General features: G+C 37.3%; 3 protein-coding genes across 12 annotated transcripts in view; all 3 read right to left on the reverse strand.

Annotated features, from left to right (window-relative positions):
* LOC122084515 (pyrophosphate--fructose 6-phosphate 1-phosphotransferase subunit alpha) overlaps positions 1 to 1728 on the reverse strand; it is an 8876-nt gene extending 7148 nt beyond the window's left edge. The window contains exons 1-2 of the mRNA XM_042652815.1: positions 1574 to 1728; positions 179 to 351 (exon numbers count right to left, since the gene is read on the reverse strand). Of these exons, the coding sequence (XP_042508749.1) occupies positions 179 to 351; positions 1574 to 1708 (308 nt within the window). The 5' untranslated portion in view covers positions 1709 to 1728. The remainder of the gene's footprint in view (positions 1 to 178; positions 352 to 1573) is intronic.
* Positions 1729 to 6379: 4651 nt separating this feature from the next.
* LOC122083699 (bZIP transcription factor 60-like) lies at positions 6380 to 8128 on the reverse strand. Its single transcript, XM_042651577.1, has 3 exons — positions 7532 to 8128; positions 7097 to 7314; positions 6380 to 6934 (listed from the first exon to the last, which is right to left on the reverse strand). Exons 1-3 carry the CDS (start codon positions 7960 to 7962, stop codon positions 6657 to 6659), a joined length of 927 nt encoding a protein of 308 aa, XP_042507511.1. The 5' UTR covers positions 7963 to 8128; the 3' UTR covers positions 6380 to 6656.
* A 676-nt stretch (positions 8129 to 8804) lies between these two features.
* On the reverse strand, positions 8805 to 17175 carry LOC122083700 (splicing factor U2af small subunit B-like). 10 transcript variants are annotated; one of them, XR_006141703.1, is made up of 4 exons: positions 16941 to 17136; positions 12636 to 13959; positions 12407 to 12450; positions 8805 to 9277 (listed from the first exon to the last, which is right to left on the reverse strand). XR_006141703.1 is itself a non-coding variant. In XM_042651579.1 (2 exons), exon 2 carries the CDS (start codon positions 16525 to 16527, stop codon positions 15700 to 15702), a length of 828 nt encoding a protein of 275 aa, XP_042507513.1. In that variant the 5' UTR covers positions 16528 to 16640; positions 16941 to 17094; the 3' UTR covers positions 15352 to 15699. The 10 variants fall into 10 exon arrangements, 3 of the variants coding, with proteins under 3 accessions (XP_042507513.1, XP_042507512.1, XP_042507514.1); XR_006141704.1 differs by lacking the exon at positions 8805 to 9277 and adding an exon at positions 9289 to 10432; XR_006141708.1 differs by lacking the exon at positions 8805 to 9277 and adding an exon at positions 11474 to 11920 and having other exon boundaries at positions 13926 to 13959; positions 16941 to 17163.
* Between the last annotated feature and the right edge of the window lie 1255 nt (positions 17176 to 18430).

An 18430-nucleotide genomic window follows, 5' to 3' on the forward strand; every position in this document is an offset into this window, starting at 1 on the left:
GGGGGGGGGAGGATCAATGGATATAAGACAAAAATCCAAGTCAATAACAGCTAAATCTGTAATTTTTTTTTTATCTGTAACAGAACAATTAAATCTGAACATTCCATACTAGCAACAATCATCAAACACAATTGTGATTAGAGATATTCCATAACTACAATAATCACTGAACAAAAACCTGATTGGAGGATGCTCTGTTATGATCTGGGCATCAGGGACTTGGACATTTGCCCTTAGAAAGTGAGCCAGGGGCTGACCATATGTGTGTGGAAAAGTCCGGCTAATAGTGTGAGCACCAGAGGGATCTGAAGGAGTAGTTGCATCGCCAAATTCTACCCTGACTGTAGTACCCTGTCATTAGGAGTATGCCAATCAAATTCAATGATCTCATTTCATTTGATTTAACAAAACAGAAACAAACTTGAGGAACAAAAAAGTTACTGCAATGTCTATCAGGTAATATAATTAAAAAGGAGACACATTTGTCAACCACATTTCCAACATAAAACCACAAATTTAGATAAAAAAATTTGAGAATAACTACATAAATTTTGAACTTAATGAGGAATGAGAACATTTTAGTATATTTCAAAATGGGAGTGAATTTTTTTGACAATTGAAAATGATGGACAGGTCAAATTCACAATGTTTAAGTATGAGAAATCAAGAACCAGGTGGGCGTAACAGAGCATCATCTATAGTAGTCAGTACTGCAAGAAAGAGCTATTTGGTGAATGTGGAATAAATTATCAGGCAAAGAAGAGGGAAAAGTAGACCACCATGCCAATGCAGGTTTATCACAAATGACTTTGTGAGTACAAGTTCAGTCTAGGAATCAGCAAATGGTACAAAAGATAAACATGTCCTCTCGCAACCATCTGTTTCTGTGAAAAGATTCGTCCGTCATATTTTCCCCTTCTGCTATATAATTTAGCGTAGCATATGTGGAACTTGGTGGATCTGAATAACGAGAAATATGTAGACAAAATAAAGTGAACGATTAAGGCTTCTAAACTTCAGAAACCAATAGTAAAATTCAATTTAACAACTCTGAGAGATGTCAAATATAACAGTAACGGAAACCAATGTGGTTACTTATCAACCATTCTATCAATTGGAACGCAAGTGTAGACCAACCAAAAGAACTGCGGGTTGGTGCGAAGGCCGAGAATGCCTAGAAAAGCCTCAGAACTACCAGAGAGAGAGGGTGAAAGATAACACTGATCTAAAACATCCTACTTCATCTCTGCTCCTTGGAGCGTATCATCACCCAAAACAAAATCTCTGACAGTTAGAAACAACAACAACATGTAAATAACTTCAAATCAGTAGACTGTAGCAACGTATCGTGCGATCCATGAAAAGACAAAAATACGGCAGTAAAACAAGCAATCCAATTCTTCGATTCAGAAAGAAATGTAGCATCCAAGAACAAGTTCAAATCAGATCAAGAGAACTAGGTTGTACTGCACAAATGAAACATACAGAGAATTCGAGAGAAGATTTACAGTAGAAACATAGATTACAGAAAAACAAAAACCCTAGTTGTAGTAGATAGTAGTAAAAGAAAAACCTGAAGACATGGTGGAAGCTCTGGTTGGTAGAGAGCTCGCTGTTTTTGCAGATCTGAGAGTTCTCTGGGAATGCCGAAATCTGAGTCCATTGTTCGTAGTTCGCTTTGCTCTGTTTCTGTTTCTCTTGCGTGCATCTAGAGACGGTTTTTATATTAGTGGGCGTCACTATCTAAGCTGCTGAGCCCGAGCACCACCAGCTCCGAAAATTTACGGCTTGGCCAGTAAAATTACTATATTACCCCTGCTGCGGAATCACGGAGCGACTAAATCACGGAGATGCTGGATTGGATATATTCGCACGTGCATGGTGGTGGGTCCAAGCCTACAAGTTTTTTCTTTTTAAGAGCCAAGCCTCCAAGGCAAGGTATTAAAAACAGGAATCGGTGATTGATTTGGTCTCGATCGATTCCGATTCTGATCGAAAAGGAACCAGTTTCGAAAGCCCTAAAATCGATCATTTAATCTGAAATCCTAGAATCTTGGTATAAATATTTCGATTCAGAATAGTAAAAATCGGAATCAATTCTAAGGCAATTCAACTGATTTTTAAAACCCTAATCCAATGCCAAGCTATAGCAGTTGAGGTCTTACAAGTTATATGAGTTCTAGTCCAAAATTTATTGGTAAACTATTTTAGTGAGATGGGGTGCCAACCTTCGGCTTTAGATCTTATAGGCCCCATCAATTTAAGACCTCGAGTCCTTATTGCATAGGCTATGCATGGACACATTTATACTAGTTGGTCAATTGTTGGTCCATAATCAGGATCAAGTTACAATTACATAGTCTTATCCTAACTAAATGGGATCAGCTACATGAATCTTTATTCTTCAATCAATTTTATTCGAAGTCATATCTGATAGAAAACCGAGACTATGAATATCTTACTTCACCACCTCTCATAAGATTATCTTAAAACGATCCTGGTCAAGTTAATCAAACTATAATCAATCTTTAAACAGGTAAATAAGGCTGTAAACAAGTCATGCATGAGAGATTTGATCAATCTATGAACGGGCAAATAAGCCTACAACGGTTGATTTTGAGTGCCGTCCAATGAGTCGAATGGAAAGAGAACGGTTTTCAGCAATCCTTCATCCCCAACGGATGAGGAATATTTTCGTAATTTGGGCTTCAACCCACGGTTTGACCGAACCAAATCATCGATCATTGGATCCACCAAGCCCACTATCTCGGCGCGGCTTCTTCGGCTGGAGCCCCACATCAGGCGTTTACAATTTTAGCTCTTAATTCATTAGCTTGGAGCATTGTACTCCTTAATTTTAGTTTACTATATTAGCCTTTTTCTGAAAGTGGTCCCACATTTTGTATCTGACACTGAGGTTGATAGGGTTTGATAATGAAGTTGTATATTGGTGCCGGATAGGCGAATATAAATATCGCACCAAACGCCGCAAATACAATGGCATGATCCACGGTATATTCGGAGTGGGGCTGGTCCTGGGCCTGGAATGTACGTGCTAACAAAAGAGATGTTAGGTTAGGAACTAGGTATTGGTTTATTTAAAAACAAACACAACCGAGTGCAGGTGATAATAAGGCCGCTCAAGAAAGAAAAAACGTATGATAAAATAATGATTGATTTATGTGTTTTACGCATAATTATAATAGGAGAAAAAAAAAAAATCATTTGTAAGTCGATCTATCACAGAGGCGATGGAATCTCTCCCCTAATGTGATACTAGTTATTGTTATCTCTCCAAACCAGGACTATGGTATATATATATATATATATATATAAGAGCTTCCTATCAAAAACAAAATAGCATACATAACAACTCCCCCCTCAAGAACATAAATGGGGAGGGATGGTTACAATGGAAACACATAAAGACGCGTGGATTGTAACTTGAGAGAATGTGATTTTCAATATCTTTCGTGGACAAATAAGACATTCTGGTATTGTTTATATATGTAACATTTGAGCTACGTAACAAATATGGATAAACCCAAAGAGGGAGGAAAAAAAATCAACTTGTAATGATCACCAAAAAATAAAAAAAAGAGGAAAACTAATTGGTGGAGCCTTCGATCACATCGAAAAATAATATAAAATTCACTATTTCACAAATGGGAGCTGATTTTCTAAGAAGGATACTTATATTTAAATAATAATAATAACAATAATAACAATAATAATAATAATAATATATCATGAGGAAACTTTTTCCATGCACAAATATGGACGAAATATCTAGTTTTAATACTACTGAAAAAAAGAAAAAAGTGTCCCTATTGAATTCATAAAAGAAATTGAAAGTGTCGCTATTGAATTCAATGGTCAACAATTTAGATGAATGAAATGCCCTTATAGTTACCTGATGTATTTCGTCTAAAGGTGATGCAATGATTGTCCAATAGTTTTTTTATATTCAAACCCTAGAGATTTAGTCTTATACTTACCAAAAAATAATAATAATAACAATGCTAATATCACTATTGAATTAAATGGTCAACCATCCAAATGACTTCCTACCTCATGCATTTGTGAAAGAATAGAGTTTCACTTCACCCATGATGAAGGAAGACTTCCTTCGTCAAAGACCTCGAATAGTGCGAAAGTGCATCAGATAAGAGTGGAGAAAGAGAGATTATCATCTTCCTAAAATAAGGGGTAATTATGACTATTATATTTTGGATATCCCTTCACTATGAGTGGTAGATTTTTTTTATTATTATTTTTTTTTATATGAAATGAAATGAATTTTCAGGAAAGTGATGCAATGACCATATCCATATTAGAATATACTCATATACTCTCCTAGTTGCCAAAATTATTTTTTTCTCGTGGATAAGTCTTTGAGAATAGTCAAATATTTTATTGGAGAAGGATAGGGTACCCCTAATAAAATCAATAAACATGGATGAATCAAAGCAATAATTAAAAATGGTTTAACCCAAGGGGTAGTGTAGTTGGTGAGTTACGAACTTGGTACGAGTCGTAAACTCAGACGTTCTGAATTCGACTCCCACTAGGCACACATTGAGCCACTCACACGGGGGGTTTTGACATTGGGTAAGGTATGTCAGCACCTCTGTGTGTCTCTCTCTTCTCCTCATAGGATGTGATCCTGATGCCCTCCAATATATAATACCATGTTATTGCACCTTATAGGTGGGCTTTCAAATGCCATTTGCTCAAAGAACCCTCTCCCTATATTGATGTCACTGTAGAAATCTCTCATTATTATGCATATTTTTTTGAGTACATATGTGACATCACGATATTTACCTTCACTAGAAAAAAATTATGTGTTATTCTAAAGTAGCAAATAAATAAGATTACAAATTATTTGATACCATAAGGCGCATTGGATATAAGGGAGATTAAATAAATCCAACTATGCTCTTATGGATTTTTTTTATTTTTTTGTGAAATGTTTTTATGGATTTAAATGTTGAAGACAAAGAAGAAGAAGAAATGCAAGGAAAAAAAAAGGGAATCCAAAAAATAGGAAAAAGGATAGTTGTCCAAAAATGTGGCATTCACCCCTGCCTCCATGCGTCTATCTCTCCCCCCTCATGTAAGAAGACACCATTATCACTTATTTTGGGAAGAGAGGGAGGAGCTCTGACGTAAACCGCACTACCAGATAATCACTAAAATTAGAATTAATGCAAATATCCATATGTTAATTCATGCCTCATATATCTCCTTTACATTTCTACGCCCAATACAAAAATCTCTTTTATTGAGTGGCAGTGATGATCCAAAAGAAGATCCTACATGCACCCCAGTGGTTGGATGTTCATTGCCACTCACTCTCTGCCGCAAAAGATTTTTATGCATCTTTAATAAATGAATACATGTCTTGGTTTTGGATGTGAATCCTTCCTTTTACCCCATTATCTCATCCTTAATACATCCCGAGGAAGGGGCACATTTACAAGAGAAGGTCGTCTGTTCGAGATGATTTCCCCCTCTATTATTATATGGCCTTTTCCTCCTATGAGGCTCGGGTGGCTAGCCAGATGCAACCACCGACGCAGCAATATTGAAGCTTTTTTCTGATAATGCGTGGGCATTGGTCGAGCGTCGCAAAGAGGGAACCGTGTATGTTGTTACGTGCACACCGACCAGATTCCCTTCTGAACCCAAACTCTTTCTTTCAATCCTCTTCTTAAATGTGGTTTTGATTCATTTCATTATGTGCCTGCTTCTAGCTCTGCGGGATGTCACCTCTGTTGGACTTTTCACGAGTCCACATCCTCTACAGCAAGCTCAGCGATCTAAGCAGGTGCCCAAGGGGCTCCTACCACCCGATGCTTATTGCACTGATGCAGCGACTCAGAGGTTCTTCACACATAGCCAGTGTCTCAAGGGCCATGCTGCCTTTTAGGCAACCCTCTCCCTCAAAAAATCAGTCAAGCAACACCTTCAATGTTGACCTATCAAAACTTCATGGATGCCTTTCAGGCAACCCTCTACAACAACATTGTATGCTTTCTAGTCATATGGAGGATTTGAGGGTTTTCAAAAGAGAGATTGATTCAAGACGACAATACTATTGGAGCTTAGTGATAATTGGAGATGGTGAGATGTACAGATTCAGGTAGGAAGTAGATGCTTTACTTATTGGTTTTTGATGTTCCAATCTGTAAAGGCTATCCAAAGGTCTTCCAAGTTACTGAATCTTACCGTGCAATTGCCCAGTTCAGCATCCCAAATTCCCAATCAGGGTCCCAAGTTCAGGTCGATTCGATAACTTCAACCTTATCCCAATTTCCATCTCATAGATGGGATCCCAATAACGAAGGATTTCAAAGATCAAGTAGAACAAGCATGCAACAAAGAACAACCCATATGTAAGGAAACTACGCAACCAGTTTTAAGCACAAAGCAAATAACTTAGCAGAAGAATCTACAACTACCATTATTAATGGAGAACCCAATGCTACAAAGCTTGAATTCTCCAATCTCCATGCTCCACTAGTTCCCTACCAAAAAAAAAAGAAACAGAGAAATGGGGGAAGAGAGGAAGAAAGGACTCAAGGCAGAGAAAAAGACAAAAGAACAGAAGAAAAGATGTAAAAAAGGGGGGGTGGGGGGTTGTAAAGGAATCAACAAATCATTCGCACCAAAACGGCATGGGATTCTGGGTCCGCCTTCATCTTCGTCCTTGTGGCTTTCCATCTTCTACTCTTAAGGAAGAGTCGCGACATTCGTAAATCTAATCTCTCATTTCCTGCTGCTCTTAGGAGCACGCTTTCCTGCATCTGATTGCTCCTGCCTTCGTCTTTTGGAACGGGATCTCCCAGATTCAAGTGCGGCAGTGCGGGCAGAGTGAACAGGCAAATGATGCACAGGAACCAAAGCAGGGAACCCAACAGCAGGGATTCTGCCAAACACCCACATCCAACAACAACAACAACAACAACAACATCATCAGTTAATTAAATGATTAACCCTTCGGCAATGCAAATGGAGAAGCTTCCATTCGATACAGTGAAGTGTATGTGAAAGGAATGGGAGGGAAGGAAGGAGGGTTGAAGATTCATACCCAACAAGAGTACGGCAGACTCCTGCTTGGTCATGGCACCAGAAACCTTGCTCTGCAAGCTAACGTGGAGAGCTTGATTCTCTGCAATATAGCATTGAAGCAAGCGACCCAGTCTCCTGCACTCTCCTTCAAGGTATTTGCTTTTCAATTCAAGATCTCTTACATAAATCTTTTTCCTCTCTCTTGATCTCAAGGCGGCATCTTTATTTCTCAGTTGCCTGGAAATGTAGAACATCCCAGAAAGAAAAGGAGGGTATTCATAAAGCCAAAATCAACATTGAAGAAAGAAGAATTTAACAAACTTGAATATACGATACATGTAAAAGGGAAAATCCTATTATGTACAAACGATTCAGCAGATAAGAAATTTAAGAAATAAAACGTTAGGGTTATCACTTTGTATTCTTCCAAGAGGAACCCTAGTACTAATCATACCTTTTGCGTTTCTTGCTCATCGGATCGTCCCCTTCTCCTTCCTTCCCCACAGAATCATCAAACTTGTCATTCTCCTCGTTATCATCGGAGATATTGGCTTCCGGAGTTGAAGTGTCCTCGTCGGAAACCCGTGCTTCACAAGATTGATCAGGAGAGGCATCGAGAACATCAGAGAAGAAATCCTGACAAAATTCCTCCGGGTTAACGCAGGACTCCGTATCGTCCTTCATCAGCAACTCCTCAAGCTCGTCCATCCATGATGAAACACTATCCGGGGAAGGATTCGAGTTCTCTTGAACTGAATCGTTAACCGATGGCTCACTGACGATGGGTAGATCATCCATAAAGAGACTTACATCGTTGGGAATGTTTTCGAACAGGGTTTCAATCTGACTGAAGAATTCATCTGTTTGAGTCTCTCCATCACCCATTAAGAATTAGGATGATCAAGGGTTTAACGATTTGGATGATCTACAGAGGTCAGAGAGGGAGAGATTGAAATCGCCAAGTAGATTAGGGATGAATTTTTCTTTTGGGAGTGAGAATTGGGATGAAAGTGGGTTTAAAAATTTGGGCTATTTAAAACAGGAAGGGACGAAAGTGTCACGAAACTACCGTTTCTTCGTCGGTAAGGTAACGATTTTTGTTTTTTTGGAATTAACGGGAAGAGGAGAGGTTCTCGCGGTTTTGTCGTCATTGGACCAATAGAAACACGTTTTGGGATATATCGACCAATCAAAAATTTCTTTTCTTTTTTATTGTTTTTTTTTTTAAATATTAGAATTTAGTAGGACTGATTACTCGAGTGGGTACGCGCTGGCGATGCTGCTTTGCTCCCACGCTAATGGAAACGCTTGTTGGGCCCAAGTCCAGCCCAGATTCTTTTTTATTTTGACTTTTCACTTGTGGCCCGCTCCAAGTTGGGCAGTAAGCCTCAGCAGAACCGTCCAACACTCTATCCTCCTTGTAAAACCTTAAAAACAATGTAGAAGATAATGAGGACAAACAAGAACAAATAATGCACACAGGTTTACAAGGTTCAACAAAATTGTTTACGTCCTCGGTGAGAGATTCTGCTTCGCTATCAATAGAGAATAGATTACAACGCTTATTCTCACACATATCAGAATTGTTTACAAAGAAAGTAAACCTCACTATAAATATATAGCTAAAAACCCTAATAATGAAAAGTATAAAATTGCCTTCAAATAAAAAAATTGAAAGTCGTTCTATCGAGGGGTCTGCACCAGTACTCTTTAGGTTAAATTGCAACAAAATACAAGACATCGTACACCAACCAAACCCATCTTAACCTTTCTATCTACCCTTTGATATGTATCAATTCTTTATTTGTTAATATTAAACACATCCACCAGAAACTCATTGCCACAAGTGCTATAGAATCGAAACAGACATCTAAGTCTCTAATGCAGTTCCTTTTGGAGGGATGAGAAATAATATGAAAAAGAAAAAAGTTACTAGCCACATGTTAAATTTATATTTTCTTCCTCCTTGGTAAGAATTTTAATAACTAAAAGGTTTTGTGTATAATAGTGCATGATACATGATCATGCACACAACTAATGGATGAGAGATTAAGGTTTATAGTGTATCTTCTCACCTCCATTCCATAGCTCTGTGCATGGTCGTCCACCATTTATCATTGTGCACAAAACCTCTCTCCTAATAGAGTATGTTGTTTCTTTTGGGTAAACTTAATAGGCCAATAGAATACATCCTGTTTACCTAAAAAAATAATAGAGAAAAAGAACTTTAATATAATCTTCACTGTCAAATGAAGGGAAATGAAATAAAATTAAACTTAGAAAAATAACCTTTTATAATAATCACATAGTATTTAAATCTCAATCATTTCACTTGTTATCATACTTTAAAAACAAATTTACACACCATCGGTGAGGCACTCTCATACTTCCTCTCCACCCTAGTACTCTCTATTTTCCTTGACCATGTGGACCCCTCTATATAAATCAGGATGCAATCTCTCCCTTGTGCCAATTAATTTGGTGCTGGAGATACCAATATGGGCAATGTTTCAGCCCCTCCCCCTAAAGTTTTGATCTATTTCACAATTAATTCTCTTCAATTTGAAAAATGAAAGAAAGACTGGTTCTGAAAATTGCAATTACTAAGAATTTTTAGCAACTAAAAACAATGTTAAAAATAAAGATTTAACCAAAAAAAAAAAAAAAAAAAGGGAAAAGAAAATTTTCCTTTTTTTAAACTAATTTTCCTTCCCTTTCCTTTACCTACAACCTAGACAAATTTGCAATCAAAGCTGTTGTGATTTATCCTGTCAGATTATCTATTGGAAAGCTGGTACACCCCATATGTTAGCCACATGTCAAATTTAGAACATTTTTTTTTTTTCAAGAGTTCAGAACATTTCATGAACTTTTCATTTCATAGCCAATTATGTATTATGCATTTATTTTTGTTGTTTATAAATAAATAAAAATGCATTGATTTCTTCTATTGTTTGTCAAAACCCCACATTACCAAGTGAGAAATGCAATTTGTATTGGAACATCGCAAATGATATGGACAAATTTAAGCACCACGAAAGCTTCACGAGGAAGAAATATATGGCAATGCTGATATAAGAAGAACATGCATAAAAAAATGGAAAATATAATGTAACCTTCTTTTCTTTTTTTTTGGGGTGGGAGGGATTGGGGGTGAGTGGAGTGGGTGTTGGGAGCTTCAACATCACATTACATGGCATTTTTTTTTTTTGCTAGGGTACAGCGTCACATTATATGGTCAAGATCACTTGATTTACATTTATTTATTAAGAACCTAGTTCATACATGTTTATGGTAGGAAACTTCCTTTCATGCCCACGTGAGGATGGAAATACTCCAAATTTATGAAATCCAGCTGTGAGAAAATACACAATAATGGTAGAATTACCATTGCAATGCATTAATATTTGAGAAGTTACATGGCAATATAGAGGACGGTATTTGATTGAAAGACACTGAAATTTTAAAACATAACAGCCTCTCTATCCAGCCATCAAAATGAATACATTATTTTATCCACATAACAATATATAGAATGAGCATATAGAAAAGATTCCTACCATTGGCTTATCGAATCATCTTTTATCAAGGTTTTTGAAGTTACAAACCCTCTACACACTAGTGTATATAAGTATTGAAAAGGTATGCTAGCATGCTCTCTCTCTCCCATGATCTCTCTCTCCCATGAAATGACCATAGTGCTATTCTATGCAAGAAATCATTCCGTCACACCCATGGTTTGCGAAGACAAAATCTTTTTATTTTTTTATTTTTTAATCTTTTAATTTTTAATTTTTATCTATTATACCCCTTATCTATATCAATCTACCTACACTCGTCAATAACGCCAATATAGATCCAGTTCCTCAAACCATGGTCACACTTCATTCGACACTATATTTCGTCAATAACGCCAATATAGATCCAGTTCCTCAAACCATGGTCACACTTCATTTGACACTATATTTCTCAGAGAACCCTCTACCTTTCAGTCTGGTTATAAGAGGAATTGAAGAGAAGGGGAAGAAGTTTTCTAACAGAAAACTTTTATAAACATTATCCCACAAATTTGATTATTAAATTTTCTTTACATCTAAATCCATCATATTAGATTATGATTACAAAAATTTCATTTCTAAGTTCAAAGATTTTCACGTCCTCAAACCCAAAAAAAAAAAAAAATTCACTTCCCTCCCTCTTAATTTACCTTACAATCAAACTTAGCCACAAGAATTTATTGGTGATTAGACTGAAATACTCAAAACTAAGATAGTTGAATGCATCATTTTTGTCACTGATTGGTATGACAACTGAAACAACAAAGCCAAGATACATATTTCTCTTTCTTCCCCCCCCCCCCAATATTCCCTTAAAGCTTCGGTTCGAATATCTAATATGGAAAACTGAAATGAAAGTAGTAACTAAAATTCCGGGAATAAATTCAATAAATGGATCCATATCTACTCCAAGAAACATACTCCTCGAGTCAAGGTCTAGAGTCTTAACAGTGTCAAAGTTAGCACCTTCCTTTGATTTTGGATTGATGTTGCCCCCCCCCCCCAAAAAAAAAAAAAAATGGGCACTTGCTAATCCCTCTTCGCGGTTAGTTACTTGTTCTACAATGTTCCAGTCTTGCATTGGGTGTAGAACTCATAATCATGCATCAAATAGGCCAATCCCACCTGATCAGAAAGACACTGGCAAAAATTTGGAGTGACCTCTTCATTGAGGCAAGGAAGTCAAAAACAATGCTCAATAATATAACTCAAGAAGGAATCTTTTCCCAATTGTTACCACCATAATCAAAGTTTATCCAATGAGATTTTCAGGTTCTCCACAATAACTGAGTCATATCCAAGCCAGACAAAAAATTTATTATTAGGTAATAATCCAGACAATAGATTGAACTATACTCGAGTCAATTGCAAATTATTTTTCGGTAAGCAATTTGCAATATTGAGTACACATGAAAAATGCCACTAAAACTTTGAAATCAAATTTGAAAAGCAATTAGCAATTAGCAAAGAAGCAAATTTCAAATAAGTGAAAATTTCATTGTAAAACAAACATGTCAACACTCAGAAAAAGCAAACAGGATGTCATTCTGTGCAAAGGCCGACAAAGTTTATTACCTCAATCAGTTAGTGTAATCAAGATTCCCTATATTCACAGGTTCATGAGTTCTCAAAGATGTAAACCTCCTCAATCTTTTAAACCGATGATGATCTTTCTGGATATGACCAAATTATCAACTATTTCCTACTATGGAAAAAGGGAAGTGACTCAACATTGAGCCAAAAGATTCATGCTATTTTAGGGAATTAGATACCTGAAGGTTGATGAATATTCCTAAGGCTCCCATCTCACGAGTGCCTGAATAGAACAACCAAGTTCAGGGGCACTCCAATCATCTGAGTTTTTTGACAAGAAAAAGAGGGGGGGGAACTTGCAGCCTAATGTAATTCTCTTTTTAAAAGATCAAGAAGACAAACATAATAAATGCCCAAAAGATTAACTTCCCGGATAGCTTATCGTGAGAATAAAACTTTTAGACATACATGACATGTTTTGCTTCACAGTTCAGGTTTTGTGGAACAGTTGCTAATTCCACTATTTTTTAAATTTTGTTTCTGCAAGAACCAAAAAAAAGAAAGAGGAGGAAAATTAAGAAAATGAATAAAAACAAGTAACTTGAGTAAACTATAAAGAACTAAAAGGTATAGATAAAAGAAAATAACTCATCTAAAAAACTTAGAATAAATGTCGGGGTAACAGAAGAGGAAGGGAAGGAGAAGGCGAGCAAAGGAAGGCAGACTGAATGAATCATCTGCTTAAGACCAGTCTTGTGTAAGATCACAAGTACTTGAGAACAGATTGTAGAAGGTAGTGGCCCAGCCAATATATTAATCCCATCAAACTTGAATCAGGGTGGATAAAAAATAAGACAACTCCAACTGAATCTTCTTTGCCATCCCTCCGAGGATTGAGAACATCAGAACCAAAGTAAAGAGGTACTATAACCAAAAGAGACAGCCAGGCAACGCATAAGAGGTCCAGATTGGTTTGGCCAACAACTTGAAACATTCAACTAACCCAGGAAAAAAAAAAAAAACTTGAGCACTGTGAAAAGCATCTCGAGCATAAGTATCAAAGTAAAGAGATTGCATTACACTAAAAAGAGACAGCCAGGCAAAGCATAACTTGGTTAAGGCTCTAGGTAATTTAAAAAGAAAAAGAGAAGGGGGGGGGGGGAGGGGAGAGAGAGAGAGAGAGAGAGAAAAGAGATCCAGATTGCTTCAGCCTACAATTTGAAATGTACAAATAACCCAAAACAAGACTTGAACATGAGAAAAGCATCTGAAGCATAATTGTTTATCCAGTGTTCAGCAAAGCTGAAGATGATGGAGCCTATCAAGATTCTGTAATAAAAAATGGTAGAGCAGATAGGTTGAGCAAGTGTTTTGAAATGTCCAGACAACAAAAGGACAACTTAGTGCGAAAACACAAAAAGGTACAACTTCTCTTGTTTCTGGCAAGGTTTAAAATGACAATCAGTATGAAAATCACATGAGTAACCAGTATTGAGAAGTCAGATGGTAGCTTCATGTCAAGTATAACAAAGGACTGAAAACAGTGAACTAGGGCAAAGAGGAAAAAAGCAGTGAAAATTTCCTAAGACTCCACGGCTACATCACAATAAGAATTAAAAAGTTGTAAAAACTGTTCTTTTTTGGTAAGGGTTGTAAAAAACTGTTCAATGGCACATGATATCCAACAAAACCTATCAAGACCCCCCAAAAAAGAGAGATTCAAGGAAGAAACATAAGCAGTATAAAGAAAAGCAGCACCATGAATTCTTTACGAAACATCCTCCACCAGCACCTAAGTGGCAAGGAAAACGATTATTTCAATCAATAAATTGGTGTAATTAAAAATAAATATAAAACAATAAAAACATAGGCTCTTATTTAGGAATATTATTTCATATTATAGTGTTAATTTAGTTCAAAGAGAAGGAATATTACTCCCTTTCTAGGATAGTCAGAACACTAAAACAACATATATGCACGAGAACAATAAAATGCGATAAGGCTGACACTGACTCGGGAAAATCAACAAAGTTCAATATTATTGACAATAAATCCTGGTCAGATACATCCAAGAAAATAATTAAGATTGTCTGGTTTCAACTTCATAAATTTCTACACATGCCCCTTTCATCAACAATGAGCACTATATAATAAAAGCATCATACTGACCTACTTCCCCCCCCCCTTCTCTCTCTCTCTCTCTCAGAAGTGGATCAGACATGCATACTGGCACCCCCACAGAGCCAATATGGGACACTGTTGATGCTTGGTATAAATAAATCAATAGGAGATAATAGGAACTGCACAAATTTTATAATTGTGTAAACCAAAATCAGGTTTTAAGATCCGATGTCATTCTCAAAGTCAATAAGTTTGAGTCACACACAATTCAAAGAAGAACCTGAGGAAAGGAAATGGCCAAAAACCCTTTTTAAGACTTCAGAAAATGTGGGAACGGGCATGCTCATACGACATGCCAAGATAGTAAGAAAAACCAACAGATTTTGGGAAAGAATAGAGGCTGAAGTCGATGAAGTCTATATCCACTGAGAAACATGTTTCCAGGTGTCCCCCAAGTACTATTCCCAAGGGATCTGGATTCTAAAAATGTTAAAATGTAAAATGTCAGAAAAAAATAAAGCAATGTGAGATATACTTATTATCAGTGACATGGCATCAATAGCATGGGAGAGCTAGTGACCACACAATCCCTATTTGTCTCTGAACCATCTGCTGACAGTATCCAGGCAGATTCCCCGCACCCCACCCCCACCCCCCACCCCACAAGAAAAAAGTCCTAAAGAAGCATAGGCCATAATTTATTTTCGCATCATTTTGGAAAACAATGGTAGGAAGAGCCATGTGTCAGCGTTAGTACTTGAGAAGTGTTATGTTTTCTTCAAGACATCCTCAAGCATTGAATTTTTATATATAATTTTGAGTTCTATAAAGCACTTCCCAGGGAGATAGAGTGCTAGACTACTCATGCCCTTGGGGAGATCTCCACTAAATTTTATATAGTGGTTTTTCGCTTACGCCTTAGTTATGTTTCATCAGATACATTTATAGATATATCTACTCGACTTAACTCAAAGCCTTATCCCAACTAAATAGGTTTACATATCAATAGTAAAGTAACTAAAAAAACAAAGAAAGAAATGATACGATGCAAAAGTGCACAAAATAAAACGAACATAAAGCTCTGAAACCTAGCACAATTATAATGGTGAAAAGACACTAAAAATAGAAATTAAGTACTTATTTTTTCTCTCCCAACTATTTCTAATAGCCAAATCCTAAGTAAACCAGTTTACCCCAAAAAATATCCTAAGTAAACCAGACCCTGATAACAACTACCTATTTCTCATCCACCACCCAAAAAGACACCGGTTAAGGCCCAAGTTCAAGAAGCATAACAAAGACTGCTAGGCCTCAAATCATTACCAATTAGCGAACAATGACAATAAGAGCTCCATGTTCTGTTGACTTCTCTGTAGAGAGAAATAGCCACCAAACAACCACCAAAATGCAATCACCGCTGATTCTCCTCCCTCTCCCTATTCCATTGCTCAATCCTTGCTCTCCGTTCCTCACTCCCCTCCCTAACTGGGCTCCTGGTTCGCCTCGGACTCCCATGCCGTCGCCTTCCCCCATCAATGTCATATCTTCCATACCTGTCCGCACTCCGCCTACCATTCCGATAGTCCCGGTCACGGTAGTCTCCACGCCTCTCTGATTCCCTACGGGAGTATGGACTTGGACTTCTGCTTCGACTCCGGGTCCCCGTTGACCGACGATACCTTCCAAAGAGCTTCCTCCTCAATTCCCTTGAAATCTGCTTCACATGCATGAAATTGCAGTATCCCCCTCGATTGCAGCTGTTCTCCTCAAACTGCCGGCAAGTTGCTTCACGGAAATCAGTCACCGGAGAGAAATCAACAATGATTGGGCGACCAGAGTAGAAACGCCCCTGCAATGCCCGCAAAGCTGCAGCCGCTTGGTCTTCCTCCTTGAACTGGACGTATACATTACCAACCATGTGATCCGCAAGGTTGTCACAGATGTTCAAACTCTCAATCTCACCAAATTTATTGAGCTCCTCAAAGATGTCCTCATAAAAGTCCTCAAAGTGTTCTTGGATCTTCCGAGGGTCGATGGGCTGTCCTTGGGGATCAACACCAGGAGTGATCATATCGGGCCGCTGGTACATGTTTGATAGAAGGAGAGTCGGGGAAATGGTGGGCCGGTTGTGAAGACGGGAGCATCTATCACCATGGCGGCAAGCACCAATCTTGAAATAGAATGGGCAATTCACTCGGTCCTTTTCAGTGCCGAAGATAGAAGCTAAATGCTCAGCCATGGAAACGTACGAAAGCGAACAGCCCTAAGGCCCAAAAAACCAAGAACACGCCGAGCTGAGAAAAAGCTAGGGTTTCCAAAGGCTATGCCTCGATTTCTACTGATCTCAACCTGCTACAACCCAAAATGAAAACCCTTGTTTGCAAAATCTCGGATAATCATAAAACCAAGAGGTATAAAATGAAGGTACTCTCCGCAACAAAAAACGACACAAAACCTACTCTAGAGAAACCCTAATTTACAGACAAAAGAAGAAAAGAAAGATCTACAAGTATAAATCGATCTATCGAATTTAAATTGCAGTCTCTGCATAATTTGAAGATGCACAAAATGATAATGAAAAACACTAACTTGCAGAAGAGACCATAGCATCATAAATCTTTTTAGCCAAATAGAGATCCAAAACGAACTGACCTAGCTTCGCTGTCCTCGACTGATTTCGGAACTCCAAGAATTGAGAGGAAAGAACCTTCTAGAGTTTCGCCATGGAAATACAGAGTAAGCACACAAGCGGCTAATGGAGAACGGTCCGATATTTAAAGTGGGGTGGTTCCTTGGGAAGCTCATTAAACCATGGGTGAACCAGTTTTCGATTAGGCTATGTTTGGATGACAACAAAATAATAAAAAATAATTAAAAAAAAAATTGAATTTAAGTAAAAGATAGACACATAAATCAATCACTATGTCAATATGTTTTTTCTCTTATTATATTATATATATATATATATATTTTTTCCCATTCTTGACATCCACACATTAGTCAATTCTAACTTCCAGACGACCATTTGATGCTTGTTCACAATGGGGTCTTATATTCCTATAATCTACATGTAACTTTTGTATAAGAGTATCAATCGAATGATTTGGGCGAGACGTTACTTAGTTTTGCCTTCTAGTGGAATCTGATATCGATCGAATGATTTTGGTGAGGCCTTAATTAGTTTTGCCTTCTAGTGTAATCTGACTTCAGAGAGCTTTGTACATATATCTCTAGGGAATAACACAGTTATTCCGATTTTCCTTCAAATAGTGGTTGAAGGCATCGATCATATTGCATCTTATTTGTTGGAATGTAACTTCCAATTTGTGTCTAGGGAGTGCAACTCAATACCAGACTCCTTAGGTAAGAAAACCCCATTCTTTACAAGCAGGGTGGCATGTCCAAATTCCATTCTATGGCTGACGGAATCTTGTAAGTTCTGTTCATTTCAATAAATACCAATTGTTTATGTAATCAGTCCTTAAACAAATACATTCAGAATGAGAACCTTAATTTTGTGAGTGGTTCGCCAATCCAAATAACTTTTAAATAGCTCATTAAATTTGAATGAGAAGAAAGTTTTCCTCCACCACACGAAAAGGGTTCAGCCATCATTTTAAGGTCCTAAAACATCCCCTATTTTATGAAATCAATTATATCCTCTTGTTATGCACTTTCTGACAAAATTAAGGGTAAGCCATAATTCAAAACTCGGAATTGGACCTCCAATTTTGATAAGAAAATTGATTGAGATTGATCAAATTTTTAAAAAACATGGAATTAGGAAGAAGAAACAAAGATTTTCACAAAATAGTAGTCTGTGATTCAAATCCTTGCATAGATCTTACTACAACAGCTAAGTTTCATTGATTTTCGGTTGTTCTTAATGGATTTAAAAAAGCGATTTGAAAATCTAGCATAATAGAATCAGGGTCGACCCCTTTCGTCAATTCTGTTCAAATTTTTTAAACCATGAGGTGCACTCCTTGCATTGCTCATTATTGGCAACTTCACCAGACAATGCAGTGGTTTAGAACAAGAATTGGGACACCTACACCCTACAAGCAGGGGACAATAAAATATTAACATGATTCAAAATCCAATTTTTTTTAAGAAATTTGTTATTGATATTTCATAAAATT

Source organism: Macadamia integrifolia, chromosome 7 (assembly GCF_013358625.1).
Source record: "Macadamia integrifolia cultivar HAES 741 chromosome 7, SCU_Mint_v3, whole genome shotgun sequence".
Classification (NCBI taxonomy): Eukaryota; Viridiplantae; Streptophyta; class Magnoliopsida; order Proteales; family Proteaceae; genus Macadamia; species Macadamia integrifolia.